Source organism: Seriola aureovittata, chromosome 9, assembly GCF_021018895.1.
Source record: "Seriola aureovittata isolate HTS-2021-v1 ecotype China chromosome 9, ASM2101889v1, whole genome shotgun sequence".
In the NCBI taxonomy this organism is placed as follows: Eukaryota; Metazoa; Chordata; class Actinopteri; order Carangiformes; family Carangidae; genus Seriola; species Seriola aureovittata.
Genome location: NC_079372.1, coordinates 12,018,199 through 12,031,019, shown reverse-complemented (window position 1 = coordinate 12,031,019; position 12,821 = coordinate 12,018,199). Strand labels below are relative to the sequence as shown.

Genomic DNA, 12,821 nt, shown 5'->3' with positions numbered 1-12,821 from the left:
GCCTATACATTTAATAAAGTTTACTATTTACAACAATATTTGGAGAGAAATGCATGATAATTACTTGATAAACAAGAAAAAAAACTAATTGCCATAACATGACTATAGTTCTGAATTAGATATTAAAGGACAAACTTTTATTCTATTCTTTCTAATCTATTGAATCGGTAGCCTACTTACTATACTTTTGCTGCAGAACATGAACAAATTCCTCCACCTGTGTTCTCCTTTTGTATATGGCACGGAGTTTTTGTCTCTCTCAGAGACAAGGAGAATCTGCCTTGTTGTTGTTCGCAGGAGGAGTGACTGCACAAACCGGTCCAATAGACAACTGCAATAAACCTGCCAGGCCGCATCACACACATCATATTAAATATGCACAGTAGAACTCAAAGAGGCAGGTGAGTGACGTTAGTGGTTGAGTCTGAAATCACTCTCTGCTCCCTCAATAGTGCACTATATAGTGAGTTTGCCATTTTATAGTGATGTCCGAATGTATAGTGAGAATTATTATACCCTATATAGTGGACTCATAGTATCCTAGAATGCATCGTGAAAAGTAGTGTACAACCAATGGTCACTAACCAAACAATATATATACCATAATGCATTGCGCTCGCGCTGAAAGCCAGAAAAACGGTGAGAAAAAGATTAACAGTGTCAGTGTCGGAAAGTGTTTTTTTATTTTACCGTTATAACCATCTTCATTGAACTCCCTGGAAAGAGAGGACGGAGTGGTGAATGAGTGAGTGATTTTAAACGCAACCGTGAGAGTGCACAGTCACAAAGATGAGGAGTCACTGAATAATTGATTCTAGTATTGCTTTCTTTTTTTAACCAATATTTTATATAGTTTTTAAAACAGATAGAGAACACTGAACACAGACGACAGCAATGGCAGATATGAGCAAATCACATACAGGACCTACCAAATGGGATAAGATAAGAAAAAGAAGAAGAGAAGAAAAATATAATAAATAAATAAATAAATAAATAAGGGGGGGGGGGGGGTCAACAGCATGGGACCTTGCATGGACAATTCTTAGTGTTCACAGTTTAGAAATTTCATATGAATCAGGGAAAACATAGCTAAAGCAATGAAACAAAATCAATGTCCAGGAAGGAGCATTAGGCATTCACAGAGGTGCAGGAGGGACGCCAGGCTACATTGCAGCACCCTGTGCATACCAAGTCTGCTGTACAATCCGGCAGGCAGTTTAGGAAAGGCACCCAAATTTTTTTAAATAATTACAGTTCTAGTTTGTTTCCAGTCCGCAGTATGTAACTATGAATTAAGTGTAACCAGTCATCAGCAGCCTATTGCACTCTATGTCCCTGCATAGGGGAGGCCTTATTCCATTCAGAAAACTGCCTGCCCATCATTAGTAGATTTTTCAGATCTGCAGGTATGTAACCTAGGAAGAAAAATAACTCATCTTTACCCTTCACAACAGCTTCCAACCTTTCATGAGGGAGGATACTAAAGATCTCTCTGTACCAAAGGGTGACACTAGGTGGAAGAGTTTTGATCCAGTTTTGCAGTATACACTTTCAAGCAGCTAGAAGGAGTTTTTCAAAGAGCTTATAATGTGATGCAGTGAGATGTAGGTCCCTAGAGGGGAGGCCTAGGAGGAAAATCCCACTGACTACCTTTAAAATAAGTGTCCAAAATCTGGAAATCAGTTTACATTCCCAAAAGTAATGGAAATACGTCCCCCTTTCTAAGTTGCACTTGGTACAGGGAGGAGAAATGGAGTGGTCAATTTTGTTTAAAACAACAGGAGTAATATGCAGTCTGTGAAGTATCTTGTACTGAGTTTCTCTCAGCCGGTCACAAGTAGATGTGGACTTGATCAGGCGTATAGTTGTCTGCCAGTCATCCTCTATATATTCATTGTTCAAGTCGTTTTCCCATCAATGAGAGATGTCTGGTAAATGGTATGTGACAGAAGAACCCAGAAGTGAGCAAAATGAAGCTATAAAATGTTTTCTGTTTTTGCGCTCTAGAAGAAATCTCTCAACATCACTGTAAGAGATGTTAGTAGAGAAAGAACTGGTCTGTGAAGACACAAAATGCCTAATCTGCAAGTATCCAAAAAAAAATGGTGCTTGGGAATATTGAATGTTTCTTGTAACTGCTGGAAGGATAGTAATGTATTGTCTCTCAATAGCTTGCCAATTACGTGAATTCCTTTGTCCCTCGAAGAGAGGAACATAGGTGAGCTAACACCTGCAGGAAAGTCAGGGTTTTGGGTTATGGGAGAAAGTAAGGATTTCACATTCCTTCTTCCCAGGTATTTAGAAATATCATGCCATATCCTGATACTGTTGTAAATGATAGGATTACATTTTATTTCTGGATTTATCTTCTTTGCCTCACATGTGATTAAGCTCCATGGGGAGTGAGGGTGACAGGCCCAGGAATCAATACGGGTCTCTCTCTTAATATATGAATGTAACCACAGCCAGAGGTGGCGTGCATGACAGGCCCAGTTATAGAACAACATATTAGGCATAGAGAGATTGCCCATGTCTGTAGGTAATTGTAATATCTTAAGCCTCTGCCTGGGTTTTTTGCCTTGCCAGATAAAGGCACCCACAATTTATTGAAAGACCTCTCATTCCCCTTTAAAACTGAACTCAAGCGCTCCATTGGAAGAAGTTTAAAGATTTCTCCATATCACTGGTTAACCATTGGAGGTCTGGACTTAATCCACTGAAATAGAAGGCACCTTCTAGCTAATAAAAGAAGCTTGATCAGAAGTTTTTGCTGGACACTTAATAGAGAAATCCCCTCTACTGAAAGATTTGACAGAAACCAACCAGGATTTATTTGTATGTTTTTACCAAAAATTACATCAATTTCCTGTGAGACTTTTTCCCAAAATCTAAATATCAAAGGGCAGCGCCAGATGCAATGTATGTTAGACCCAACCTCCTGCTTGCACTTAACACAGAGGGGAGAGATCCCAGGATAGAAAGTATAGAGAGATTGGGGTGTGTGTTGTATTCTATGAAGGATCTTGTACTGACTCTCCGTTTGCCTGTTGCACAAAAAGATTTTGCCTACTGACTCCACTGCATTGGACCATGCTTCCTCTCAAAGCTCAGTCCCCAAGTCCCTGTTTCATATAATTTTAATTCTGTCAATGTTACATGTATTGAGGGACTGTAGTTTTCCATAGAAGTAGGATATAATTTTTCTATTATGGTAAAACTGTAACAAGAATGAGTCATAAGCTGAGCCTATTGGCTGGCTTTCACATCAAGATTGTTAATGAAACGTCTGACCTGAAGATGGCCATAAAAATGTTGAGGTGGTACAACATATTTGGTTCAGATTTGTTCAAATGATAATAATTTATCGTCCTCGAACATAGCACCAACAACCCTGATATCGTGATCATACCAGAATGGAAATATGTTCGTATCCAGTCCTCTGGGAAAAGCTTTGTTCTGTATAATGGGGTGCAGGGCTGGAGTCGAACCTTTTGGGTGAACTTCACAATCTTCTCCCAAGTTCTGAGTGTGTTAATCATAACTGGGCTGTTCTTGACCTTGATTGGAAGCAAAGACGTCTCATTAGTAACAAGGCTGAGTAGAGACAGAGAGAGCCAGTGCCAGGTGTCATTTTCATCCAGAAAATGTCTTATTTCCTGTTTTATAATTACTTTCCTTGTGTCTATTGATGTCTTTATTTCCTGTCTTTTCCCTGTTTCCCTCTAGTTGATTGTCTGCCCCACCCTAATGTGTTTCACCTGTGTTCAATCACCGTTGCCTCCCTTGTGTGTATTTAGTCTCTGTGGTCTGTGTGAGTTTGTCCTTTCAAGTTCCTTGTGTTATCTCGTTCTTCTGGTTCCTGTTCAGGTTCCTTGTGTTATCTCATTCTTCTGGTTCCTGTTCAAGTTCCTTGTGTTATCTCGTTCTATTGATTCCTATTGAAGTTCCTTGTATTATCACATGCTTCTGGTTCCTGTTCAAGTTCCTTGTGTTACCTAGGGCTTGTGATTCTATTTTTCATCGACTCTCTTGCTTTGGCTGCATTCGGGTCCAGCCTAACCTCATTCGTGACAGAGAGAGTTCAAATGGTGGGATTATTGAGCCAGGAAGGGTTGAGTCACACCAATGCTGTGCAGTGGGGTCATAATAGGGAGCTGTAAGTTACAGTCCAATGAGCAAATGATCTGAAAGTGACATGGCTTTTATACTACAGCTTCTAACCTTGTCCAATGCCTGCCTCAAAATGAAAAAAAAAAAAGTGACGTCCCTCACTTTTGGTTTCAATAACCTCCAGGTGTCAAATAAATTCAAATTGCTGCATAGCTCCCTGGTGGCTACTGCCATTTCGGATGGGCGTATGGATTTGACAGGACATTTGTCCAACTCTGGTTCCAAACAGGCATTCAGGTCCCTGCCCAAGATTACAAAAGGTTTGATAATAGAAGATAAATCAGCAAGCAATTTGGAATAGAAAGAAGCCTCAAATGTATTGGGGGAATAAATACATCCGAGTAAACCTTTCCCCATATAAGAAACCTGCGATTATGACATATCTTCCTTCAGAATCCTGTAACTTGACCCACCCGGTCTCTCCTCAGTTTTAAATGTTCAAGTGGGTTTCTAGATTAGATTAGATTAGATTAACTTTATTTATCCCACAACTGGGAAATTCATTTACCACAGCAGAAAAATAAACATCTATAGAATAAACATCTTGATGGGCCCCTTCTTTTTTTAAGGGATGAGAGATTTTTACGCAAATGACAAGCAGGTCACATACGTACTTACAAAAACAACAAAGAAATATCCAATGGGTATTACTAGGGGACGCGCACAACGCGCGTACTCTCTGCTTGTTAAGCGCAAAGTTTGTTTCAGATGTTTGGATAAGTCAGGTGGAACATTAGAAAACAACCCGCACGTATTAAATCATTGTTTGTGGCATATTGTGTGTTGCAAAACATCGCCTCGCATCATGGATCCATGTTTCTTGGACATAAATAAGGCTCTACAGAGGCTTTTTCTTACTACCAGGATATGTTGATCATTTATGTACACAAATAACATGGGTGGAGCGTGATCTTATTCAAGAACTGTTGTAAACACTGTTAAAGTACTTCTGACTGAGGTCTAGAGATCGAAACGTTAGGATGATCAATAAATCGTGATTCTCTTAATTTTCCGGGATCATAGTTCTGTTAAACTAAACCAGCTAAATTATAAATAAATACAAATAAATACATTAGTAGGCTACATATCTAATGTTTTTTATTTTATATTACAGAAAGCAAAAGTCGTCATCGTCATTACGAAGTCCTACGGGTAGGCAGGATGCGTTGCCATGGTTACGTCTAAACCAAAAGTTGTGATTTATTTAACTGTCTGTCTCTCTGCGTGTCTCGGTTTCCAACAGGCTCGTTTGGTGGGTAGACTCTCACTGTGCGACTATGGCCTTCTTCGGTTTAACACACCTGGGTTATCAAAACCCAATAGGCGATAAAAAGATAGTGAATCCTACAGGAGCGTCTCAGTCTCAGGGTAAGAGGAACTGTAGCTGCTACCACGGGGGAAAGCAGCGCCTTTAGCTCGCTCATAGCTAACAATAACATGCTACTTATTTAACTCTTTAAAAGTCACCCATCCTGTTGGGTCTGTTTGTGCATCCGTTTGTGGTGGTTTGTCTTTGTTTTGGGTTTATGTCTCCTACGGCAGTTTTGAATCTCTTTGTAGTTGTTTTGAATATCTGTGTGGTAATTTTCTGTGGTTTTATCGGCTAGAACCAGTTTGGTGGCTTTGCATCTTTTTGTGGTGGTTTTGTGTCTCTTTGTAGTTGTTTGATTGACATTCAAATAAGAAATGTGAAGTCAATTGAAAAAGAGAGTCCCCTAACCATATTTTCATTATTGATTAATCTGTGATTAATTTTCTCGATAACTTCAGTAATAGTTTGGTATATAAAATGTCAGAAAATTGTGTTGTGTTCATATTCATATCTTTTTTGGCTCTTGACACTGTATATAACATGCTATATTTTAACATTTATCAAATCCCATGTACTGCACTGCAAAAACAACTACTCAAGTTTAACTTTAACTTGATCTCTTGCGTCTTTTGTAGTAGCCACACACTTATTAATGTAATCCAAATAATGAGTAATGTATACTGTAGTAACATACTTCTTTAAAGATGCTAGGATCAACAGCAGAGCGGGGCCACCTCCATCGCTTCAAGAACAACAGGGACCCCTCACATGTGCAGACAAATGCAGCGTTTACCATCAGCCTCTTCCATACAGCACTGACATACACCATGGGAGCCATGAACGATACAAAGAGATGGTCAAACGGGTTCACACACCCAGATGTAAGTGGACATTAAGATGTTACACATAATTTAAGTGTCTGATGGACAGATCACAGCTGTATTCCTAGTGACAAGCCAAGTGCATTAAATGAGATTGGTCAAAGTCTTGGTCTCCTCTCTTCCCCAGCTCCCAACCAGCTGTACATAATGCCTCTGACGGACAGTCAGCAGTACGGATGGGTGAGTCCTGCACAATGGACGCAAGTCAAACGGTTTCCCCGAAAGAACAGTGAGATGACCAAGTGGGTAACATTTCCAAATCTAATATTGTATTTTTTTTTTTTTTTTTTTTTTATTTTTTTTTTTTACGTAATATCTATCTCTGATTGCAATCAATTTGTTGCTTTCACAGATTTGTCAAAGAAATGTCAGTGACAGACCGGGAGTTCAGTCTTTTCTGATAGCCCTCCTCGTTTTTCTTCTTCTTCTTCACCTTGACTCACACACAGATGTAACAGAAGCAGCATCAGTTTTAATGAGAATTTCTGAAATTAAACTGATAGCAGATCTACTTTTGGAGATTTTTCATGCTTCATTTTGTTGATTCTTTCATTATCAATTAATGATGAATTCATTTTTCACATTTAAGTAATTGTTGAGTGGTCAGTAAGTATCTCTCTAAAACTGTACTGTATGAAGTCTAGTGGTATGAATATTCAAAATGAGTTCAGGTGGGTACAAAAATCTACAGGTTGCTCATTGGGAGAAAAATAAAAGATTAAACAAATTCATTGTTAACCAAGCAAACTGGAGTTCTTGAAAGAATTCAAAACATATATATTACAAACCAAACTAACATAAGACATAAGAAGTCATCTTACCACCTCTCAGGGGTCCAGACCTGCAGGTTCCAAAGCACTGCTGGATTGGTCCTTAGAAATAGTGAGATTGTACTGCCCCCTGGAAGAAATGAAGATAACTACTTCTTAATTTTAGAAGATAATAGACTTTGAGGTTTTTTTTGATGTTGCCAGATTTGAGATTACATTTTTTCACCTGCTGCTCAGCAAAGACCCTAAAGGGTCTCAAATCAGTAAATAACAATGTTTGTTTGTGTAATTTCCAAGCCGCAGTAATCAAGACATGCTGGGCTTTTCTGCAACATTTGTGAAGGACATCAGTTGGATCAGGAGATCATCCTGCTGGAGTTCATGGTCAGGTCTGTGGTGGACTGTCAGACGATGACCATGAATGTGTCTAAGCTTACTATCTCAGCACACTCATCACATGAAGAATGCATGGTCACTTGTACACATGAGGTGCACCAGTACAGGAAACTGAAAGATCTCTTTTGCCTTTCTGGTTGAAATGGGAATGAAGTGGGACCAGGAGTATCTAAGCTTACAGTAAATGCCTGTCTCTGTTGGCATGGATATCTGTCAGCTATCAGTGATGGATTGAACTAACTACATTTCCTCAAGTACTTAGTACTTACAAATTTGAGGTTCACTACAGTTCAAAGGGAAATACTGTACTTTTTACTGAATTATTTTTATCTGACAGCTTTAGTTATTAGTTACTTTAAAGATTAGGATTCTTGCATACAAAAAATATAAAGCATTTATAAAATATGATGCTTAAATGTAAATTCCCTTGGTAGCAGTATTTCAGGTGTGTTTTGGTCCGTACCAAGCTAGATTTTCACACAACCTTGACAAATTACATGTTATTTGAAAGCTCTAAGTGTGCCGATTCTATCCATCCCCATATCACTGCAACAGCCGTTGACAAAGAATTCAGATATCTGGCAAAAGCTCCAAAGTGTTTTCCACATCAAAGGTACCAGCACAAGCCTTATATTCGTTATTTTCTGAAAAAAGGAGACTAGGAACAAAAATCTATATTGCTACAATGTTTGTGCTTCTGTCAATTTTGTTCAGTATCTCTCCACTCATTCTGACTTTTTCATTTTATTTAGAGACTTATCCTTCAAAGGAGACCAGAGTTATGACTGCAAACAAAGGGCTGAACAACAGTAACCTTTTTATTTTGGGTCCATTATTTTTAGGCTTGTGAGTGCAAAATGGTGGTGTCTGTAAAGGAGCTAATCTGCCCATCACTAGATTCAAGTACAGTTGAAATAAATAACATTGTGAGGGTGTCACTTTGGGCTCTGGGTAACTGTGACAGCATTTCTCACTATTTTCAGAACTTTCATGAGCCAGACGATCAATTGACTTATCAAGACAATAATAAGCATCTGTAGTTGCAGAACTGAAGGTGCACTAATTATCCACAGGTGGTACAAGTGTATAATTTCTATAGGCTACTACTTACCGTAACTTTCCTGTAGACGGTGCAAGGAGGCACGTGTTCATCAGCAGTCCTGCTGGTCCTGCAGCTCTGCTCTGATGGACTTAGTTAAGTCTCAGGTTCTTTCCATTTGTGACCACGTCCTTGTTTTGGCAGTCCATTTCTTCAGCTTGTGGTCCACCGTCGTATGAATCCAAGACGTATTCTTCAGAGATTGGTTTATTTCACTGTAAAAATGGTGAGTGAAGAATAGAAAGTCATCTCTTTTATGTTTCTTACAATTACTGTTACTTACCATAGAGAATATCTTTGTTTGCGGCCTTGTGTTGTCCAATACGCCAAAATCTTGTCATTAATGTTTGCTTTCATGAAAAAAGTCAAACTGTGTGGCCTGCATGGGTAATTCTTAACACATCCAAAGCATTGAATACAGTTAGTGTTGATATATAATAATAATACAGTTAGCACACAGAATCCTTTAAAATCTAGAAGTCTATATATGTAAATGGACACACTTTTTACAACTGTAAAATAAACTCACAATGGCATTTACCACAAATATAAGTTATTGTGTAATTTATGATGGGTCTCTTCCTATTAGCCACAGGTAATACATATTTTCTGTACAATCAACAAGATTAGTAAATATATGATCACACAAACAGCCATTGATTTTTTTTTATTTTTCTCTTCAAGGGGAAATGTTATTTTTCTCTTTGTCATAGTCCTCAACTCTTCTTGTCCTTCAACTTTGCAAAACACTCCCCTCTCAACTCCTCCAACTCAGGGAAAATACAAATAAAACAAAAACAAATACGGAAGGATTCATCAGGCCTGAGCAAAACACTGTTTCAGTAGTATGGGGACAACCTTCCTCCCCTCTCCTGTTCCCCCAAAAACATCCCAAGAGTTAACAATCAACACAAGTCTATGGACAGCCAATAGAAATAGAATACATACAATGCACATTTTTATAAACTCATGTCCATTCTATAAACTCTTTGCTTATATGAATCACTCTTCATTGGTCACAGTTCACGTGATAGTTGGTGATCTCCCTAACATTACTGTCCTCTGGTGCACCCACCATGCCTGAGGCCAAATATCATTGCACAGGAGGGACCAATAGCACAAGGCTGCGTGAGCTGGCTTTGGTACAAACATGATCAACTGTTGGTTGCCATTGTTGAGTGTGGCGGAAGAGCTAAGTCAGGGCTGATTCTCCCACTTACAAAAGTTGAAGCTGGAGAAACCAACATCATTGCAATGATGAGAATGTTCACTGAAAATTATTCTCGACAAGCCCTTATCCCTTTCTCTCCGTCCAAACATCAGCAGTCCAGACAGGGCAAGCAGGCACAGTTCCTGTTCAGTGTTAGTCTAGGATTTATTTTATATTAACTTAAGGCAATCGAATTCAGCTATTAGTAGTTTCACTTTTCGCTGAAAGACTGAGTGGGGGAAAATAATAAAAGAAATGTGTGCAGGCCCATCAATTCTGCCGGTCCTCTTCATATGGTGTTATACCAGAGATGTCATTTGTTACTACTTAGAAGTTTAATGTGTGGAAGGGAAGGGAGAGGTCACCTTAAAGCCTGACTGAGATTTACAATACTGCAGTAGTGGCATAAATAAAAAAAAGCACAGTGAATCATCTGTATATGTGTGTGTTTACTGCTATGCTTGTGTGAGCATACACCACACGGGTTCTGCTGCAAAGGCAGCTAATGGTTATTACTTACTATACATGATCATACCTATCGCCAGTTGAAATACTGTATTGTACATTAGGACTGAACAGCAGAATTCATTGGCTGCAGTTGATCAGTTGGTACCAGTGAGCTTGAGCTTTACAACTGGCATTTTACAAGAAAGCGTGCTGGTCTTTGATCCTTATTCATTGGAATGAAATCATCATAATAAGCATAATAATTAATCAGAATCATCATAATTATAATAACAACATTAAGAATATACAAATGATGGATACAGAAGTGATACAAAATACCCTACATTAAAACAAACAAAAATGAAAACAAGATACCACAATCAGACATGCTTCAAAGCGGTTATGTTTGGCAAGAAAGCAGTTTTGTTGTATCATAAAAACCTCACAGTGAAAATAGTTATGCCCCTTCAGGATTACAAAGCACAGTATTCAGTCAAAATCAATATATATTTACCTCCTTCATCTATTTCTTCTTCATAGAAGAATCAGGCTGTGTGGTACCACTGCGTTGAAATCCAAGGATCCCCCCACCCCTTGATGGCTCTGGGACAACTCTCTGATCTAAGTTCCTTCATTTCCATTTGCACCAAAAAATACTTCTGAAAGGGATGACAACATACTGTTACGGCTGAAACCAGCTGCACACTGGCTGCTCAAGCTCTAAGGAACCATTCTGACATGAAATGATGAAGAGGATCCTAATCCTAGCTGGAGCTACTTTTACTCCTCAGAGAGTAGAGATAAAAATATAGATTTCATCTATCACCTTCCAATAACATCCTTAGTCGTCTTTAGTAGTTTTGTCTAGAGGTTGAGGGCAATATCATAATTTAGAGTTAATGTGATCAGCTCTTTGCTGCCTGAATGACAGACAAAATAAATTAATTCTACGTATTTTATGAAAATAATGAAGCAGCCTTTGCTGCCAGCAGTCGGGCAAAAAGACAAAGGGTTCAGGCCTGCTGCCTAAAAAACAGAGGCGGTGGTCATTGCTGACTTTAGCGAGAACATATCAAACATGTCTTGCCTTGCTTTTAGTAAATACTTTAGTCTTTGGTCAATATATTCCTCCTCAGTTTATACATATATTCATACACACACAAATATGCATGTACATACACACTTATAAACGTGTAATAAACTGGATATTTGTGCACGTATGTATTCACACTTTATCATAAAGGACCTTTTGCACAAAACATCTAGTTTGAAATAAATAATTAATCCAGAAACAAAATATGAGTACCTGTTCATAATTCATGTGAAAAAAAATTACAGAAAAAAAACAAAACAAAACACAAAGTAAAATAAAAAGTAGCCTTATGTACAGCGTTAATCTTCTTTTGACACAGGCTAAAAGGCGTTGTTTTAAATAAACAGACTTTGCATCTTTCAAGAAGCCTGAGAGAGAGGCTAGACATGAGAAAAACACTTGTCCTTCAACATGTATGTGGGCCAAAATGGCTGTCAAACGAGAACATTTTCCTCTCATCCAAGAACGCTTTCCTTTTGAAGTCTTAAGTTTTTTTTCCTCTTTGCTTGGGATTCAAGTGATGGCGTCTCTAGTTTTTAGCCATTCGCTCACACTGTGAGTCGTCGCTCAGTGGTGCTGTGTCCTTGCCGAGGGGTTCATCCCAGCATCTGCAGCCGCCATGGCTGCTAACTGTTGGGTGGTCCATCGTTCAAGAAGTAGGTTGTCATTTCCCCTTTACCTTTGACCTTAACAACCCCGCGACACTCCAGCACGTACCCTTTGCTTGCAAGAACTTGGTAGAGGTCTGTGGTCACCTGTGAGAAAAAAAATGTGTTACGATCCGATAAATATTTTTGATTGACCCAGAGACTGTTCATTGTTTCCATTTTTTGGCCGTCTCATCTTCTTTGTAAATTTACAAGTGGTAGGCTGCTCAGCTCAGTTCTTATATCCTATAGCTTGTCCATGGTAAAGTGACCTTTATTCCAAAGTTGACAAAAATATTTAAAGCTGCACTAATTAAAGCTGCAGTATGTAACTTCTTGTTGAAATATGCTTCAAAACATGTCAGTGTGGAGAGGTGCTGTCAAAGGGTCGTCTCTTACCCAGGCTTCTTCAACAGCCTGGCATCAGTGCAGAGATATTAGATAGATAAGCTTGTGAGCGAGCCTCGCCCTTGGTCTACAGCTCATCTCACACAGAAGCTTCAAGCTAGTATTAGATGATGGAAGATGTTATCATGGCGTGACGTTGAGGAAGGGCTGGGCTGGGCGGAGCAGACCAGAGGGAGGGTGGAATCATGGGGACAGGGTGGTTTGCTTTCGAGCACAAGCTTCATTTCCAGGCTTGTTGAAGCTTTAATATTCAAGTTTTAACGATGGGCCCAATGACTATGTGTAATGTGAAAAGGATCATTCGTAGTGATGAACCCACAGAGATTTATAACACGAAACAGTTCCCCTCAGCTCTACAGAGTAGAGCCTCATTCAGCTTGTTGTTCTG

General features: G+C 39.0%; 2 protein-coding genes across 4 annotated transcripts in view; one reads left to right on the top strand and one right to left on the bottom strand.

Moving 5' to 3' along the window:
• Positions 1–5,402: 5,402 nt before the first annotated feature.
• LOC130174758 (testis-expressed protein 49-like) lies at positions 5,403–9,485 on the top strand. 2 transcript variants are annotated; one of them, XM_056384954.1, is made up of 4 exons: positions 5,403–5,538; positions 6,187–6,363; positions 6,491–6,605; positions 6,716–9,485. In XM_056384954.1, exons 1-4 carry the CDS (start codon positions 5,448–5,450, stop codon positions 6,762–6,764), a joined length of 432 nt encoding a protein of 143 aa, XP_056240929.1. In that variant the 5' UTR covers positions 5,403–5,447; the 3' UTR covers positions 6,765–9,485. The 2 variants fall into 2 exon arrangements, with proteins under 2 accessions (XP_056240929.1, XP_056240928.1); XM_056384953.1 differs by having other exon boundaries at positions 5,405–5,538; positions 6,169–6,363.
• The window catches only part of LOC130174754 (adenylate cyclase type 6-like), a 46,223-nt gene continuing 42,682 nt past the window's right edge, over positions 9,281–12,821 (bottom strand). For both annotated transcript variants that reach the window (XM_056384946.1, XM_056384947.1), the window contains one exon: positions 9,281–12,133. In XM_056384946.1, coding sequence (XP_056240921.1) covers positions 12,005–12,133 — 129 coding nt within the window. In that variant the 3' untranslated portion in view covers positions 9,281–12,004. The remainder of the gene's footprint in view (positions 12,134–12,821) is intronic.

What these genes read in the sequence shown, in the direction of transcription:
- LOC130174758 (XM_056384953.1), top strand. Translation starts at nt 5,448, where the DNA reads ATGGCCTTCTTCGGTTTAACACACCTGGGTTATCAAAACCCAATAGGC. An exon ending in AGGAGCGTCTCAGTCTCAGG is followed by an intron (nt 5,539 to 6,168) that starts GTAAGAGGAACT and finishes TGTATACTGTAG; the next exon opens with TAACATACTTCTTTAAAGAT. An exon ending in AAGAACAGTGAGATGACCAA is followed by an intron (nt 6,606 to 6,715) that starts GTGGGTAACATT and finishes TTGCTTTCACAG; the next exon opens with ATTTGTCAAAGAAATGTCAG.